General features: G+C 35.9%; 1 protein-coding gene across 2 annotated transcripts in view; it reads left to right on the top strand.

The window, feature by feature from the left end:
• DACH2 (dachshund family transcription factor 2) overlaps window positions 1-19,515 on the top strand; it is a 282,538-nt gene that overhangs the window by 202,452 nt on the left and 60,571 nt on the right. For both annotated transcript variants that reach the window (XM_032196137.1, XM_032196136.1), the window contains exons 4-5: window positions 14,673-14,828; window positions 17,728-17,900. In XM_032196137.1, coding sequence (XP_032052028.1) covers window positions 14,673-14,828; window positions 17,728-17,900 — 329 coding nt within the window. The remainder of the gene's footprint in view (window positions 1-14,672; window positions 14,829-17,727; window positions 17,901-19,515) is intronic.

The following is a 19,515-nucleotide window of genomic DNA, read 5'->3' as shown; positions in this document are numbered from 1 at the left end:
GACAAGACATAAATGTTGAGCTTGCCTTTAAGATCAGGCATGCATTGATATTTAAAACCTAGAAAATTGAAGGACTTGTTTTGTTGTGTCTGTTCTGTATCTGTACAATGTAAAAACGAGACTACATTCCTTCTTTATAAGGAGACGCTCAGGCATCTATAAGGATGGAAACAGATAATCTGTGGGACTTGTGAAACTTCCAGCATGTCTGTGTTTGATCTCTGTATTCAGTTACCAGTATTGTGGGACAGGACAGGCTGCATTTTGCCCTTTGTAAGGCAGATAATATTAGTAAAACCGTGATTTATTTTCTCATATTTCAGATGGAAATTGTAAAGGTAGTAGGTAGAAGTGTTTGCGGGATAGACTGTTCTTATGGATGTGTTTTCTGATCGACTCTATCAAAGAATTTGATGTAAGGGAGATTTTGGCTTTTCATCCTTGAGAAATATTCCCCCTCATTTGCTGTATGTCTTCTATTTTTATTCTTGTTTTGACAAAGTAGGTATTTTTTGGAAGTTGAATCCAACTTAATTCAATTTCTTTGTAAAATTCTAGGTCCAAGGATAATAGTCCTTTAGAAATGCTAGAGTACCTAGCATAAATTTTTAATATTTATTTTTTATAAATACCAAATGAATCTGGATTTGTACATTAAACAACATTTCTATGTTAGAGGTTGATCTTTAATAGAAAAATATTAAGTAAACAGAAGGGCATTTGGGACAAACTTGTAGGCATCTGATATTTAGGAAGATAATTTCTAAAGATCCTCAATGAATTTAAACTCTGTGATTCTGTCTGCAGAAGAAATATGTGCATTGTTCTATTGCTAGCGACTGATGCTCATTTTCTATCCAACTTACTAACAGCTCCTCATTCTTTGAAACTGCCTTGAATAATTACAGCCTAAACCCTGCCCCTGTACTACATGAATGCAAAATCCAAGTCTTCAGATAGTTCCATCTTCAGTTTGGATTAAAAATATATTTTATTTATTAGATGCAGTTGTAGCACTGAAATAAATGTTTGGTGCAGTTACACAACGTTTCACCTTCAAAATTTAATCATCTACAAATGCCATTTATTTTCCATCAGCTCCTTCCTTTGTAACATCATTCATTAAATCTTTTTTTTTTTTTTTCCTTGCTGTTTGTTTATCTATTTGGAATGTAGATTCCAGGCATTTATTTATCCTCTGTCTTAATGTATGGTGTGGTTGGTATAAAAGTATTTAAGTACTTTTAATACTTAATTACTAGTTTAAAAGTTGCATTTGCAATGGGAGAACCATTTTTCTCTAATGCACTTTGTACAGACTTGTCCTAGAATTTTTACTGCAGCTGTTTTGTTTTTCTTTTTAAATATATATTTCAAGAAAATGCTTATCCTCAGTGTCCTTCTATTTACAACACACATAGAAAATCCTCCTGTAGACAGATGTTCCTCTAGCACACAGTAGAAGTTTCTGCAGCTGATAAAAAGCTGTACATTTCCACTTGCCAGCAGAGGAGGGATACTAATGGAAGAAGATACCTTGGCAGAAACTGTCTGTGTTTACTCTCCGCTTGACTGCAACTATCGAGTAGCTCTGAGTCACAGCAGTTTTGGAACAAGACACTTTCCCTTCTTGATGTTGAGGTTGTCTTTTGCTCCATCATCGAGAGCTGAGGCTCTGTAGTTTACATGAGTTTTCTGATTCAGTGTTTGAATCAGTAAAGAGGGAACTTACGGGGATCAAGATTAATGATTTTTAAGCATTACTGAGTCAATGGACTGTCTTTGCACATGCTAATATTTCCTCTTCTCTGTATGTTAGCAGTTGAATGTGTTCTGAACTCAGTGATTGAATTTGAAATTTTAATCGTATTTGTGGCAGTACACAAGGTATGTGACAGTTGTGTGGACTAAATAGACAATTGCGTTACAGCTCCAGCTCCTCCATTTTTAGTTATCTTAATTGTACATGTGCAATAACTTCTAATTCAATTAAGACTAGCAATATTCCACATTAGCCTGTCTGTTAAAATCCATGCAATATACTATAAAAAAGTCATTAGTTTGGTAATATCAATTTAACAAGTTTTAGCTCATTAACCTTGACACCAGTAGTGCTGGAGAGGGGATCCTTTTGATATTGTTGTTCTCAGTATTTAATACCAGGGAGCTCTGAAGATCCGTTGAAATCTGTGGCTTTTTTCCTCGATTATCAATTACTGTGTGTTAGTTCTTTATGCAAACACTAGAGGAAGTCACAGATTCCATCTTTTCAAGTCACTTTTATAGACTGGAACAGCTTTTACTCTTTTTTTTTTTTTTCCCCAATAAGAACTTTATTGAAGTCATCGAACAGTTCTTATCCTCATTCTCCTTCTGCCTGTGCTTAGGTGTCACTTTCCAGGTCTCAGTCTCCCCACTGAGCTGCGGCATCAGCCCTTTCTGAACCCCCCCCCCAGGCCTTTCCCCTGCTGCCTGGCTGGGACGCGTGGCCCTCAGCCAGCAGCTGTTCCTCACAGGGCAGCGAGCGCTGCCACCGGGGGTGAAGGACGAGGGGCATGCCGAGGTGCAAAGAGATCAGGCAAGTCTTGCACCAGTTGTCTCAAGTGCAAAATAAAAAGAAAATGCTGGATTGGGCATTGTTGACTATAGCCGTGCTGACACACATCAGGAGCACCCACAGAGACACGTATTTGTGCTTTGTTTGAGAGCACTCAACCCTGTATGATCCCAGGAGATGAAGGCTGCCAACACGAGTGGCGGTAAGTGTGTACAGCTGTGGTGCAGGTGTGAGAAAGCACAGCAGAGCTGGAAAGAGCTGCTGCTGTCTCTCCACCCTGGACAGGGGGGTTTGTTCCCAGTGGAAAGCCTAAGCTCCGCTCCATGTGACGTATGTAATGTGTACACTGTACACGGTCAATCACAAGATTAAAGATCAGCTTGGAATACTTTGATAAAGTGTCAAGCCAGAAGATGAGCAGCAAATAATTTTGCTCATTTACAATGTTAATGAGAGGAGGGTTTCAGGAAAGGACTAAAGGTGTAATCTATGCAATTTGAATATTGAAGGCTAATTAAAAAAAATCACTATTCTGCACTGTATGTTAAAAACTTTGGTTATAAAAAGGAACAGTTACCTCAGCCAAATTTTCAGCTTCTGTAAGACTAAATGTAGATTTAACTTAATTATAAACTGCTTGTTATGTTCTCCTTTTCTGCTGGCATGTTTGCCTCACAAGAAAAGTGAACTATTTTTAGTCTTTTGTAGAAATCTAATGCAAAATGAAAAAAATACATCAGATGTATTAGATGTAAACTGAAATTTTAGTTGACCTCTGGGTAGTGGGAAAGAGTGCAGTGTTGCGACAGAAAGGTTTTGCAGATATGAAAAAACAGGAGGAGACTCCTGGAGGAGGTTCTGTGAGTTCTAAAAGGGCCAAATTCAGCTTTGAAAATATGCCAAAGAACTGTGCTTTACAGTACAAAGGAACTATGTTAAAATTCATGCTTCAAACCAAGTCTATTACATTGTTGTTCTTTTAAAATATTTAACATTTTTCTTCTAAAATTCACCAAAATTCCTTCAATGTGCAGGATCTTGGCTGTGTCTTTATGCAAGGAGCATTGTTCAAGTAACCTCTAAAATAATAGAAGAGTTAAAGTCAATATAGATGTGGGAAAAAGTGCAATTTATATGAAGAGTCTTTCATCTAAGACCCAATTCTGTTAGAACCACCTATATATGAAGACAGAAAATTCATATGTGGCTTGTTAGGGAAACAGGTCTGTAAGCCAACACTGCCTCTAAATACTGGTCTTTTTTCTAAAAAGGATCTTATGTGATTTTATTTGTCGTTTATGAAGAACTACGTTAGAATCTTACGTGAAACAAAGTGGCATTTCTTGTGGCAAATGTATATTTTGTACTTTTTTATGTTAAACCATACAAGTGCATATTTTTAGATATGTATGTATATGTATGAATGGATCTCAATATATTTGAAAGAATTACATACTATGACAGATTTGTTCCTTCTAATTTGGAGCTTTGTAGTGTGACCATGTTCACACCTTTCAAGGTATTCAGGCTCGATTATTGGCTTTACCTGGATAATATAGCCTAGAAATAAGGCTAATACCTAGGTAGCTGTCTTCCTATTATATTCATGACTACAAATCTATCACTCTTCCAGTCTTTCATAGAATAAAATGTGTATTGTAGACTTGAGGCATTTTGACCAGTATTTTTAAAAGGCAGCACATGAAAAAATGAAGATCCAGCTGCAGTATTTTGAGCTAGACTTCAAAGAATACACATATCAGGGAAATCATGCTTTGGGGGGTGTTGTTTGGCTAATTAAATGGATGGATATTTACAGATTGAGATGCCAAATTTCAGTATCAAAGATGTTTCGATCTCTGTAGTGATCAAGGCTCTCTGTGACACTGAGGAAGGTAAAAGCCTTCATCCTTCTGGTCAAAACCACAATAACAGCAGAAGTACTCAGTACTACTCCCAAACGAAGAGCTGTGTTTTGAAATAACAGATTCTGTACTGTAGGTGTGCTGTTAGAAACTGCGTTCTCTTTAAAAAGCTCAACAGTGAGTAGGACTTTTTTTTTAAACTGAACACTGCCTCGAATCTCAAAAGTGAAAATCGTATCTTCAAGCTTCCCAAACTAAAGAGCTCTGGGAAGAGTGTATTTGTCATTATGTTTAATTTGCACATACCTCACCAAAGAAAAGGCCAGGGGAGCTAGGCCGAGAACACAGCTGTACAGGCAGCTCAACTAATTGCCTCTCCATCCTCAACCTCATTTATCTTCATTTCTTCCCAATTATACCAAATTATCAATAGTCTCTGTTGCATCAGAGTCTTAATCCCCTTTATTCAGGCAGCATTAGATAGTGGCAGATGAATTCTTGGAGGGAGTCAGGGTAAACAGCCATGAAATGCCACCTCTGGCAGATGGCATTGCTCACAAGAAATGTGACAAAACATTTGGAATTTGTTACTAGGCATTGGTATGAGAAGGCAAGCTGTCAATATTTTTTTAAATGATAATCAAGGTGGTGCATACTTATATTATAAGCAGAAATGAATCCTGTCCAAAACCTCAAGCTTAGTTAAGTTCAGCTTGGCACTGAGCTATTATATATTGCTGCTAAAGCCTCACACTTTTTCCTCTTAAGAAGTATTTTCACTTTATCTAGTATTAATATCAGCATTTTAATGATGTTTGTGCTGATGATAGTTAATAGCTTTGTATACCTCAGAAAGAAGACCTAGAGTATCCCTTACATAGCAGCAAATTTGGGATGTATTTTTTGAATGGTTTATTTGGCACAGTTGGTCATTTCTAAGGTTTTGATCCTGCTCCTTCGAGAAACCAATGCCAAGCTCTCACATATCATTGAGGAGAATTGCACTAGAGATTAGCTGAGAGCACCTAATAGCTAGGTTTGATGAATGAGGAATCTGAAAATCAAAGATTGATTGAACATACAAGATGTCTATAGGCTGTGGTAGGTATATATTCAGCTATTATTATAAGCAAAAATGAAAGTGAGTTCTTAAAGAAGCACAGACTTGGCTATTAATGAAATTCAAGATTTTTTTGTTTGTTATTTTTAGACTGACATTAAATGAAACACCATGGATTTCACTGCTGACCTTTTATGTGAATTAGTTTTACTCACAGGCTCTCCTGATTTTGGCAGCAATGTAAATTTTTTGGAAGTCTGTAATAAGTTAGTTCAAGGAATCAAATGCCAGATAGAAAAGAAATTGCACATCTTCAGAGTTAGTATATACCTTTCCAGTGTTCCTCATGCTGACACAACTGTTGAGGCTGTGCAAGAGCAAGTGTCTGTACTTACTGATTCTTCATGGAAACAGGCTTCTGGCAGTAAATCTCACTGGAAAACTTCTACAATCATCCATCTTCAATATGAAATGATGATACCCTTTGAAACATCTCATTCTGTAGTGAAATCGTCAGTGTTGTTCAGTTCGTTGTAGACATTTCAAGTTGGTAGGGATTTGGAAGATTGAACAAGCATTTAAGTATGAAGTACCACAAACTGCATTTAATTCTTTAAAGCCACATTTTATGTTACACAGAGTTCCTCTAGCATTAGAATACTAATCTCCTATTGAAAAGATTATAAATACATAATTTACTTATGTCATTACAAATTAGCTCAGCATATCACAATTGTTAACTTGGGTTGTTCACAAACTGTTGAAACTTCAATGATCTGATCTTGAACCATAGTGCTGCTACCTATGAGCTGTGGAGATCAAAATGTTCTCAAAGCCTCTAAAATCATACCAAACTCTGGCTAGTTGCACTTACATTAAAAATACATAGTACATGTATATCTATGATTGTTTCAGTAAGTTTTCAAATATGCAAAAATATTAAGCAATTAAAAAAGCAACCCCAGAGTGCTTGGTTTATGGTGACTGAAGGTGTCAGTGATTGTCATCACTGAAATATGAATCCTAGTTCCTAGTCCCAGCCTTGCTGGCTGCAGTTGTTGAGTATAGAGGAATGTATATTTTATTCTTTGTGGCAGCCAGCCCTACAAACTGTGTTCAAGATCTGAAAGTTAAGCTGTTTTATTTCTGGCTCGTGCATCATCGACAGTAATAAAAACACAACAGACCAAATTTGGCCGTATTTCCATCTGTGAAATACACGTGTTTCTGAAGACAGACTTTGGTCCTTCAGTAGGAAACACTTCATTTTTTTCTTGATGGTCATAAACCAGAAGAGATATGTTCTAGTACAGTATCGTTACCTTTCTATAGAAAAATAAAAAGCAATAAAATGACTCATGTATCACTGAAAATGTTAGCAATTATCATTCTGAATGCACAAGGATCGTTTGTGCAAGAATGAACCGTAATCCTGTGGTTACATTTCACAGTAGTATTGAACATTTAAAGATTGTCCTCTCTTGGGTTTGCCAACATCGTGTCTGTTGAAATAACGATATGTACAGATTTTTGGAAGCCCTCTTATGTCAAAAGCATTTTTGGTAAGCTGTCAGAAGCCTCTCTGAACCAACTTTCCAATAAGAATGCAAGCATATTATCTAGCCAGCAGCTCAAACTTGCTGAGGTTCATGCAAAAAGTGAGCGACAGAAAATAGAGATCACTTAATAGCCCTGAGGAAGGAGTTTGCACATGCTTTTGACATTGATGTAGATCCAAAAGAATATTTATGTTTTAACTCTAAACTTCCTAATTCCAAGAATAATACTACAAACTGTATAGAAGAAACAGAATAAGGGTTTATTGTTCATTATGGCATACACAAGAAAAACTAGAAGACATCAGAGCAAGGCAACAAATACCAAGTTACCCCCTGCCCCAGTAACATGAGGTAGCTTTTCAGAAAATGCATAGTCAAGCTGTGGAACTCCTTGCTACAGGATACTGTTGATGCGGAAAACTGGCAGCAGTTTAATTAAGTGGAAGAAAGATCTAGTAAAGGTTATTAAATTTAAGGAAAGTACCTCTGTTTCAGGAAGTTCATAATGCACAAATTGATGGAGAATATTCTGGGAAATTGTCACTAGGCTTCTCTGCACTTATATCCATTCAGTAAGTATTGCTTTTGGCTTTGTCAGAGACAAGGTATTAAGCTAGATGGACTGCAGCTGTTACTGTGTTTATATGCGTTCTGATGCTCATTATTCCTTTATTTATATTGTCCCTCCCTCCTGAAATACCGTGACTGATTTCCATTTAGGAAGCCATAAGTATCTAACTATTGATGTAAAGATTACAGGCTTGTTATTGGTTTTCTTTCTTTCTTTGCTTTCTTTGTTGGTTTGCTTTGTTTGTGTTTTTTTTTTTTTTTTTTTTTTTTTTCCCTTCGTTGTATTATCACACAGTTTAATAGCAGGCAACAAAGAAGCAAAGACTTAATTCATTAATTATCAGAGATTTTGTCACATTCCTTCAAGGGCAAGAACTGAATTGTTTTGATTGATATTTATGCATGACCAAATCAACAAACGAAATGAGAAGAATGGGAACAGGTAGCTAACTTTGTGCTTTTGAGCATTAGTATATTTTTATGGAATTTAGTATGATAGTTTGTATCAAGACTAAAAATGTAATCTTCAGCTTGCTAAATCTAACTTTAGTGGGATGCTTTTGTGGTGCATCAGCTGACACATTGAGATATGTTTGGTATTTCATGTTTAAATGAATATATGGCCATTTGGGAACTTTAAAAGTCATTGCATTTACCACACTCTTCTTTTTCTTTGCTCATTTTAAAGGGAGGGAATTGATGGTCTGGGTGAGATGGTTAGATCACTGAATACTACATCTGTGCTTTTATCTTCTAAAAAAGTACCTTTGTAGACTTCATTGAATTATTCTCTTTAAATCAATTGCTACTAAATACTCTAATATTCTAAGTTATCTTTTGTATCCTTACGGCTGTGAAATAAACTTTGATTTTTCTGTCATTAAGACTTTTCAGAAAGTTTAGAAATCATACTCAAATTTCAGATGACTTCTTATTGTATAATTATCAACAGATTACTTCACCTAAGCTGTGACAGACATATTTTTTAAGTATGACTGACTGATGGACAGATTGGGAATTGCTGAATTAATGGGCACATTTCAAAGCTTTGGCAGGGCTAAGCAGTAATTACATCTGCTGAACCACTTGATAAGTTTTTGGAAGTAGACCAGTAAAGCCATCACTGGATTTCTTGAGTTTTAATATCTTACCCTACACACTTTCATGGCTTTCTTCTAGGGCATGATCCAGAAGTTGATACAGCCAAATACACGCAACTAAACAAATCAGTGCATTAAAGCTTAAAATGCACTGCAAATCATTCCTTTAGATTTTCAGATGGATGCCCTGCTTTTAGGGGCTGGTTTATCACCCAACGTTCAAGTGTGATCGAAACAAACCTCATTCCCTTTTGAAAATATCAAAATTTATTTGGGGGTGATAAGGGACCTCAGAAAGTGGACAGACTTATGTAGTCTTAAAAAATAATATCTTCCACTGTCACTGTGCAGGACAGAATATAGGGCTAAATAATCCAGACCCAAAACAGTCTTATGTTTTTCTGACAGGAAAGTGACAGTTTATCAGGAATTTAGCGTAAATGGTACCTTCCTATCCTTGATATAGGGAGATTCCCCATTTATAAATTACGACTTCTCTTCATTTTCCATGTTCAACGATCTGAACTCTGAAAGTTCTGATTCCTCCAAACAGGCCAAGTTTCAGTCTACTTTTTTTTTATCAGGCCAGTGTGTCTCTCTGTGGTGTTTTTTTTTTTTGTTTTTAAGTATTATCTTTAGGGAATGAAATCTGAGTGTCACTCTACTTTGGCAAGTTAAATTTGCAGACGTTTTAGATAGATGAAGCTTTGTGGGAGCTTGATCTCTTGATTCATACTACTCAATTATTTATTGATCAATGAACCTAGCCAACAACTGACTGACATGTGGACTTCTAGTTTCGGTCATGATTATTCAGAAGGTTATTTTCAGGCAGGGAATACATACTAGATTGGTGCCATGATCTTTTTACTATTGGCAAAGTAGACTCCTAGCTGGATAGAGTCTAAAAATGACGCTTATACTGGCATGTGATCTTCTGTTGGCAAATGAAACTCTCATGTCTATAATGAAACTATTAGAGTTATCAGCTGTATTTTCCATCCTGGAAATTATTATATATTATTGAGACATTTACAGGCTCTGCTGAGCCTCCAGTTGGTGTTGAGATCTGCTGTTCCATAGGGTGATGTTGAAAAACTCTTCTTCAACATAATCTTCTCTTGCTCAGACATTCAAGTGGAGTCTGGAAACCATGGAAAGAGTTCACAAAAAGTTTGCAGACTGAAGGGTTTTCAGCTGAGGATATTCTTTGTAGACCAAAAACTTGACTGTCGTTTCCAGTATCGAGGTGAGATTAGGATGTGGATAAAATCAAATAGCCTGGGACATGTGAAAACACTGAAGCTATGAGTATTGGCAAATAGTTTAGGGATATCGAGTTTCTAGATAAGCCAAAAAATTTCAGGGGACTAGTGTTTGTTGGACACTTACGAAATTAGTGGTGATAAACACTGAAATTATCAGTGTTGAAATAACAATGTTACTTCTTTGAATATTAAAAGAAGATATTAAGAAAATATTAAGAATATTACTTCTTCGCAGCTGATCTTATATTTAATATGCCCAATAGCTTGAAAAATGTGCTTAAAAATAGCTTTAGAATAAAATTGGACAGTGAAAATGGTATTGCTTTTAACAATTTGAGTTCAATTTTTCAGAAATGTATCACAACAAAAAATAAAATGACAGACATAGATTGAAACAGTGTGATTGTTCAATTCAAAGGTACCTCTGACAGAATGGATTTCATTTAGGTAGACCGTACAGTTTAAAGGCTGATAAAATGAATTTGAAACCAAATGAAAAGTAACTGTCACCAAATTGAACTTTGATTACTTTTTGGAGCTCTTTCAATTCCTAAAGCTAAGACACTAATTTAATTTTCACAAATATATCTTCGCAACCCACCACCCCCCAAAATTTAGTTTTTGTTTTGAAATGGGGAGGTTGATTACTAGAAAAGATAGTTTAAATAGGCATTTTATAAAATTACTAAAATCAAAGAAGGGTGAGAAGCAGCATTTTCAGGAAAATGAAGCTGAGCTTATCACTTGCATTTCCTTCAACTAAACAAAATGAAACTGAATCAGAGGCGCTTTGCTTACAGATCTGTATGTGTCTGCAAGCAACCATGCAGTGTCTTTTAGATCTGTGAGTATAGCGTATGGAATAAACAGTATGTGTGCGTATTGCTTAGGCTGGTTTCCCATATTTGTTTGTGTTATCTGTGATTTGAATCCCTATGCATCTGAAATCATCTACATTCCTTGTTCAGAGGGATTCAGGAACAGAGACATAGAGAATTTGGCCACTGGGCTGTAAAATGGTATTAAGGGAATGCTTATCTCTTACCACATCTTAATTTTGAAGAGAATGGACAGGGATTTGTTGCATTAGTTTTATTTTTGCTTAGTTGAATATAAGTGCAATTCATTCACTGGTAAGTAAGTTCTCTCAATGTATTAAGACTGGTAAATAGCAGACTTGAGTTAGCAAATGTAAATAATGTAAGTAAATGTAAGTAAATCTTTCTCTTACCAAGTCCATTTAATTTTTGTCTTTATCTGTACCCTGTGAGACTTGCTCTGTATTTCTTTGCAGATGATTGTGCGCAATGCCAACAATCAGGCCAATCAAGCCTCTTTTTTTTTTTTTTTTTTTTTTTTTTTTTTTTTTTTTTTTTCCCATCGATATTGCAGCATTTAGCTGCAAATCTGAAAGAAGTGCATCAAATTTTCTGTGTTGCCTGAACTGGATGGTTGGAGCAGATCAGATCTTTTTTAGCTTCTGATGGAAAGTCACTGCATTCTGCAACTTTTAGGATGTCTGGACAGCCAATGCCTCTGCCTTTTTCTTTCCACTTTGGTGTAGCTGTGTTTAAGGAAACTGCAGGCTCTGTGCTTGTTTCTGATAAGCGTCAGGAGCCCTGGAAGATGGAGGTTCTTGCCTCTCTTGCCCTTTTTTAATGCTGAGTACAATCTGTTCTGGGACAAGATCGACTAGAATGCAAACAAGATAAGGAAAAATTACCTTTTTGTCCTTTGGTTTTATCTGTTGGAGAGAAGGTCATATGGGTAGTGGGTAATAGTGTTAAATGTAAAGCTTTTTGTAAAGTGTAGAAATGATGTATTGGCATTTATCAAATCAGCAGACTTCTGAGGGCTCTGTTAATGTTCTTGTGACACTTATGAATCAAGTTACTAATACTTCTAAATGAAATATTCTTTCTCATTTAAAGTAAATAAAAGTTATGTTTCCTTTCAAACACAAGAAGTAAAATAAGTCCCATTAGTGTTTTGTTTCTGTTTGTCCTTACTGTGTTGTATGACTGCTTTCTTTTTCATGTATTTTTCCCCTCTTGCTTCAGATGCATCTAAAAGAAACTCCTTGAAGTCCATCTTTCTATATACAATAGTATGAGTCATTTTTTAACTTCATGCTCCTTATTTGCTATATTAGAGAATGATAATCTTCACTAGCGTAGTATGGACAAGTAAATTATTATTTTTCCCAGTACAAATTTTGTGAAAGACCAAACCCTTTGAATATAATGATAGAAAAAAAAGCAAACAAACAAAAAAACAAAAAAACAAACACAAACTTTTCAGACTTCCATAAATTTGTTACTCTTATGTATAACTTTTTCTTACTGTATGAGAGTAGGTACAGCAGGGAAGGATGCAAGTTTTCTTTTAAAACTGTTATCTTTAGCTACACAAAGGGTGAAAATCTTTAGCTGTGGGTAAGTTGAGTTGAAAGTCCCTATAGGATAGAGAGCAAGAGCAGGACCCATGAGATCTGACTTCTCGTTCAGTTTCACCATTAATCTACCAGGTAACCTGGAAGAAGTTGCTTCACAGTTGTGCACCTCAACTTGCCCACTCATAAGTAGGAGATAATTAATCATACTGACCATATAAAACACTTCACTATTGAACAGTTCTAGGTAAGAGGTAATTCTACTTTGTACTTTCATTCCAAGTGACTTGCTACTGCATAGTATAATGGAGCTCTGATTAAGTGGTGGAGCTGTTATTGCTGTTATCTGTGTGGTGTATTGCACACTATAGAGTACGTTTCATTTGAGATGCACTTAAGTACATCATACTCTCAGCAATATTTTTCTTTCTTTCTCTAAGGAAAAGTGATACAGAACAAGAATACAGGAATGGTCTGTAGATACAAGTGTATTACAATTTATTCTTGTGTTGCTGGCACTGAATACGGGAGCAGATTTACGAGTGAAATTTGCGGGAAGAAAAGTTATTATTGTCTCCATTGGTAAGACTTGTCTGGTGATTTGGACTGTGTGACAGGACTTAAATTCAGTTTCCTGTTCCAGTGCAGACTTCCTCTATTTCCTTAAGCAAGTCACTTTTCTTCACATTCCCCAGTGCAATTCTCTGTCTGTAAAATAGGAATAATTGCACTTAGGAACACAGAACATACAGCTGAGGCCAGAAGTCTGGTAGCGCTCTGATACTACAGCTTCAGGTCCACAGAAGCACGTGTACTACAGCTTCAGGTGGACAGAAGCATGAGGCTTTGGAAAGACAAGAGAAATTCTTCCAAAAATAAGTAAATGAGCCAACAGTTTTGACCATCTATGCCTGGGACTGGAAGTGTTGGGAAAAGAAAATGGGATAAGGGAAACTTTTAGATGAAGAGTGCAATTTTTAATCTTCATTCAGAAATCTCTAGCAAACTGTCTTGTGTGCAGTTTTCATGGCCACTGCCCTGATATGTGAAGTTACATGTAAAAAATCAGTTTATAAGAAAAAAAAAATTACGTCATGGTACATGCTGTGTGTGTGTTTTTTGAGGAAGAACACAGTATAAATGTTAAATTTTCCAAAAAGCATGTGGAAAAAAATATTTGGCAAAATCAAATACTAATCATTTCCTCCTATATATATGTGTGTGTATATGTGTGTATATATATATATTTTTTTTTCAGGTTTAACTTGAGAAATACTTTACCAAAAAAAATTACCTCTGGATCACAAGTCAGAGTGAACAGCTTCTATACTGGATATCAGTCAAATGTTATTTAAAGAGCTGCTATATTGTATATTAAATAGCAAAAATGCTGACAGGGTCTTAACTGCAGTAGTGCTTCTAATTACCACACTATGCCATGTTATATTATATCACATGGCATAATTTACTGTATCTTTCTTTGTCAATTATTACTCATCATTTTACAAATTACAGATCTTTTATGGGAAGTAATTCATACTTGGACATAGTGCTAAAATGATGAAGTGATTTCCTTTTTTCTCAATCATTGATCTTTCAAACTTCTGCATTTAGCAGTGTTAATCATGTTTATTAGTTAAGTGTTGTCATAAAAAATGTGGAATTTTTCTGTTACTTTCATCTTCAGTTAAAATGTTTTTTGCTTGCTGCCTCTGTTTGCTTTAATCATAGTAATCTATCACTTATTCTAATTGAAATTCTTCTTCGTAAAATCAAAACAAAGTCAATACTGCAGTTACATATTTTCATAACAATCAATAATCTAATTAAAAACATGGGATATACCTTAGAAAGGATTGTACATAAAATAGCTTTTTACTTAGAAATGTTCGGCCTAAGTTTTAAGGTGATTTGTTTTGTGGACCAGGTTTGTATTTCAGAATTCACTCTCATAATCTCCTTAACTGCTGTTTAAAAGGAACGTGTTATTCATGTAATGCTAAAGAAAACTGCAAGCTGTACAATTGTTGCAGAACACAGTAGCTTCAGACCAAACAGATACTCATTTAGCTTTTTCTGTTTCCAGAGACTATTGTTATGAAGGTAGGTGATGCTGAAAGTTTCTAAACATAACTTGTCTGATACATATTTCTTAATTTTTCTCTTTATGTGTGTGTGTGCTATGTGTGTGCTAGCGGTGCATAGCTCTGCTAAAGAGTATTAGTTTGTTGCTAACCAAGCAAAATGTCTTTTTAAGAAAAGTGTATGCCACTTAAGGTCCCTTTGCACCCTGTTTTGCAGGTGGGAGTGAATCCTCCTGGGATAAAGACAAGCTTCAGTCTCCCATTACAACAGGATCACAGCACAGCATTGGTCATCCCACACTGTCGGGACAGTCGAGCCTTGGAAGTGCACACCCACTCAGTCCTCTCCAGCAGAATCACCTGCTTACCAACAGTATGTATCCTTGCCCTTACGGAAAAAAAAAAAAAATAAATACATAGAGCTCTGCTTGAAGGCCTTGCTTGTACTTCTTCCCATCCTTCTGGAAGTCGGGGGAATGGATGATGGAAGCACGTGGTACACAAGGGGCCAGTCCTTCCACTGAGTACTGCACTTGTGCATCATGACCAAGCTGCCCACTGGGATACAGCCACTCTCTTGAATAGCTACCCATTGCTGTGTTAAGGACTGTCAGTCCCAGTCAGCAGTGCCATGGCCTGTGCTGAAGGGGAAAAAATCATACCATTGCTTAAAATTTTAGCTATATGAGTGAATTCTCTTCCAGTTGAAAATGCTGACCACTGAATAAATGGATGAGAGCAAAGCATAGGTGAAAATGGCTAGGTAAAAGTGAGTAGAAGCAGTTCTTCTGCCTTGTCATGCCTTGTACCTGTCAGGTATGGGCAAGGTCATCTCTTCAATGCAGCTATCCAAAGCAACTGGAACAAAATGACACAGTTAAAGTTTGGATTTGGAACTTAAACTTCATTTCAAATCCATCTCTTTTCCTTCCTCTAGGAAGGGGATAGGTGGGAAGCTTGGAGTTTCCCTCCTCCTTTACATCCAAAGGGGAGGTACTAGCAAGTTATTCAAAGAAATGGTCAGAAAACAACAAAAATATATTTAAAAAAGTAGTAACGAGTAATCTGAGAGTAATTCTGAAAGATGATGATGGATGAAGAATTAAAATATTATTTATGAATCCTCATTATTTGTTTAAATTCTTCATCCTCAAAGTTTTGAAAGTTGATTTTCCCTGTTAGTATTAATGGTTGAATGGCATTTCTGGCTTTTTATGAAATTTTAGGAGCAGATGCTTCCTTGCTACCTATATAGTGCCACAGACTTGAAGAAATCCAGACTATTTAAATGGCTTCTACAATATATGTTTACTTTGTTCATGGGAAGGTAGGAGCCTGAGCATTATGGGCATCTGGTTAAGTGTCAGTAATTAAGAATCACCAGGTTATAGGACTCATATTCACCATGGTTTATTCTTTCATTTTATATTCTTGCATAATTCAGTATCTGTACATGTTTTGCATGAGGGATATTGTGTTCTTTGCTGTTAAAGAAAACTTCCAAGTTATTTTCCAATAGATATTGTAGTAGTCAAATGTCTATAGGCTATTAAAGGGTTTATTGAATGTCAGACATTATGTCCAATGATTTGCAAGTGTAAGATATATTTTCTTCATAGTCCTGAAATGTTTGACGGATTGTGTCTTAAAACTGGTGATGTGCTGTTAAATTCTGTTTGTAGTTTGCATTTAGTTTGCATGTCAATTGGACTTTAAGTAGACATACAACTCAATGTGGCCAGATGGTGTCTGGGAGTTTTGGAACTCTATAGAGTATGAGGAGAGATTATTGGGCTGTTAAGGGAGATATGCAGGGGAACAAAGGCTTATGGATGTAAGCAGCAAAGGGGATTGTCAGTATGGTTTAAAGTGAAAGGAGATATATGTGGGCATGGCTTATTACGTGTCGTAATTAATATTGGCATGGATCATCTTATAAACAAAACACAGTGAATCATAAGACATCATAGTTGATCATGATTTGCTCAAGCTAAACAGAGATAGTGTGGGAACTCAGAGTATAAACAATTCTGGCTTTTGTGGTAGTCACAGTGGTGTCTTTTTATTGCTATAGTCAAATTATACTGAAATAACAAGCTGTATCAGTCAATGATAGTTTTACTGTGTGTTCTGTCATACAGCAAAATGGTGACTAGCCCTCTGATTTAACTCATGAAGATAGAGGCAAAAGTTAAAATCTTTTAGAAATAAATACTGTGAATAGCACATGGTTATAACTGGCTACATGAATTTTAATTACTTCATGTACCTGAAGGTTTTTTGTTTGTTTGTTTGTTTGTTTGTTTGTTTTGTGAGAATTTCTAATCAAAGGTTCAGTTAGAAAAATTATAAGACATTTTGTGTAGCAGCATGTGTCCTATTTTTTCTGGAAAAAGAATTTTGGATGCCCAAAGGTGGAGATCTTCAAGTGGTCCCTCTGAAGAACTCTTAAATGCAAAAGAACCTAGAAGTTTTTCAGTGGATTGGTGTGTTGTATTGTAGCCATTACTAAATACAAGTAATATGCATGCTGGAATAGCTGGTAATGAGATACAAAAATCCAGTTCTTTTGAGAGGTAACATCACCTTTCTAGCAATGTCAAGGTCTGCAAATGCTTGCAAACACATTTCACACTTTCTTGAGTTGTTATATGTCCTTAGTAGGTGAAAATTTAAAGTGACTGTTTTGGAAATGAAAAACACTTGCACCATTTTTTATCCCAAATTTTGAGCTCTCATTCCATATTTCAGTTGACAGACTTGTATGGTAGTACAGTAATGTTGTATAGTCCAATCCACAGCTTCCTATAGTCAAGCAATAGTCCTCATATACATGTAGAAGTATCAGATTGCTGTGTAGGTAAACTAATAATAGTAAGAGAACTTGAGGACTTTGTAGAGTATATTGTCAGATAAAATCATTAATGAATATTCTTCTGTTATATTGGGAAAACATGCAAATATCTACATGTTTTGTGTTTTTTGTTTTATTGCTATCAATAAAGACATCACTGAACTTGTGCACTGTTGAATATTAATTTTGCTAATATTGTGCTACTTTGCAGGTGTATGCTTCTGTCGCTAGTACAAACTATTCAGCTTTTTCTGGAATGCAAAGAGACTTATTCACTATATAACTTCAAAATTATTAACACATAATGATAACGAGTTTTGACTAGGCAATATCCTGTACAATATAGACATCAAAAAATAACAGGTAGGGTTATAAAATGAGGGACTGACACACATAACATGCCCTTGCTCTCTTTTAGGGATAGACCTGCCGTTTATGATGATGCCCCACCCTCTGCTACCCGTCAGCCTACCTCCTGCTTCGGTTGCAATGGCAATGAATCAGATGAACCACCTCAATACAATAGCTAATATGGCTGCAGCAGCCCAAATGCACAGTCCTCTTTCCAGGGCAGGGGCGTCTGTTATAAAGGTAAGAGTCATCTATGAGACTGGATTTTTGTTCCTAGCAAAAACATTTGTAGCAACTTTTTAAAGAAAATAACTAACAAACAGGTAGTGAGCTTATATTGCATATGGCACACTTGGTCTGCTGTTCCTGATAGTGCTTCTGTTTGAGGAAATTACAGGCAAGAAATTAAAGAAATAAGATGGTCTGCTTTATCTACAAATCTGTAATATAATTAAAAACAGATATTAGCACTCACTAGTGTTAGATTAGATGTAGTCTAGTTTAGATCTATTTAGATCTAACTTCTAGATCTAACTTTTAGATCTACTTAAGTAGTAGATCTACTTTAGATCTACTTTTTAGATCTAACTTCTCCTTATCATTAGTGTGTCTGCACAGTTTGTGACTAGGTGGGGGAAACATGGTGTTTCTCATGTCCAGCTGCCAAGTAGTTAATGCAAGTCATGGAATTGTTAGAAATTAATTGAGGTTCCATTTGTTTCACTTAGTAACCTTTACTTTAAGTGTTCAGGAGACCTCTTGAGGAAACGGTAACTTAAATACGGCAGTAAAACATTTATAGCAGCAAGTAGACTGCATAAGCTTTGATTATAATTTAAATGCTACCAGTATGTCAAAATGAAGATTAGATATGTATTTGTAAACAATACTAGTTTGTCCTAATATATACTACAGTTCTTACAAGCAGTTAGATTTTAAGGAGGCTCTTTAGCAGGTCTTTGCTGATGTTACTCATCTGCAGTGATTTTTCCCCAACACCTGCACTAGGGGATATGCAATATGTCCACAGCCAACAGTAGGTCTCACCAGCACTCTAAAGGGAATTGTTTCCTCTACATGATGTAGAGGAAAATACACCAGTAGCTAATATGATAGAGGTAACGCATGCATCCATTGTGGTGTTACTCTCATCTGTCAAGTGATGCTGCATCTTTCTCTCATTTGTTCTGAGTGCTGAGACTGTAGATGAATTTTATTACAGACAGTATGAGGCTCCCTTTGTCCTTTCTTTTCCTTACGTACAATTGTCTAGCTCTGAATGACTATCAATTAAGATGAAATCCTTGTACAAAATGAAACATGTAAAAGGGTTTCTGTGGTTGTTATCCATCAGTGATATGATTTTTATTATATGACAACATTATTTAAGTTCATATTAGAAGTACAAAAAATAACTAGTTATGGATAGACTGCAATTATGGCAACATGACGTTACTTAAAATGGGAAAAATGAATTGAATATACTGAGTGTGTATCTTTTTCTATACTCTGATGACTAAAATACCACTTAGTCTGTTTTCTATAGGTGTGAGAATCAGCTGCTCTATAAAGGTTTTGAATGAAGTCATTATGCTTTTTATATCACATTTGCCATTTAGAAATAAGCTGTTCTACCAAAATATGCGTGATCAGCAAAGTTAACATTTAGTGCTCTAGAAAGAAATGTCATAACTATGAAACTTGATTTCCTCCTGACAGGAACACTATAAATTAGGCAGGCACAACGGCCAGGCTCACAAAACCTTCTTAGCCATCTATAATATGATCTGATGTGATTATTGCAGCACCCGCTAGCAGTGCTATTGCAATGGTTCTGACAGTGCCCCTGTTATAA

The sequence above is a fragment of the Aythya fuligula genome, chromosome 13 (genome assembly GCF_009819795.1).
Source record: "Aythya fuligula isolate bAytFul2 chromosome 13, bAytFul2.pri, whole genome shotgun sequence".
NCBI lineage: Eukaryota > Metazoa > Chordata > Aves > Anseriformes > Anatidae > Aythya > Aythya fuligula.
This window is presented reverse-complemented; position numbering and strand designations above follow the sequence as displayed.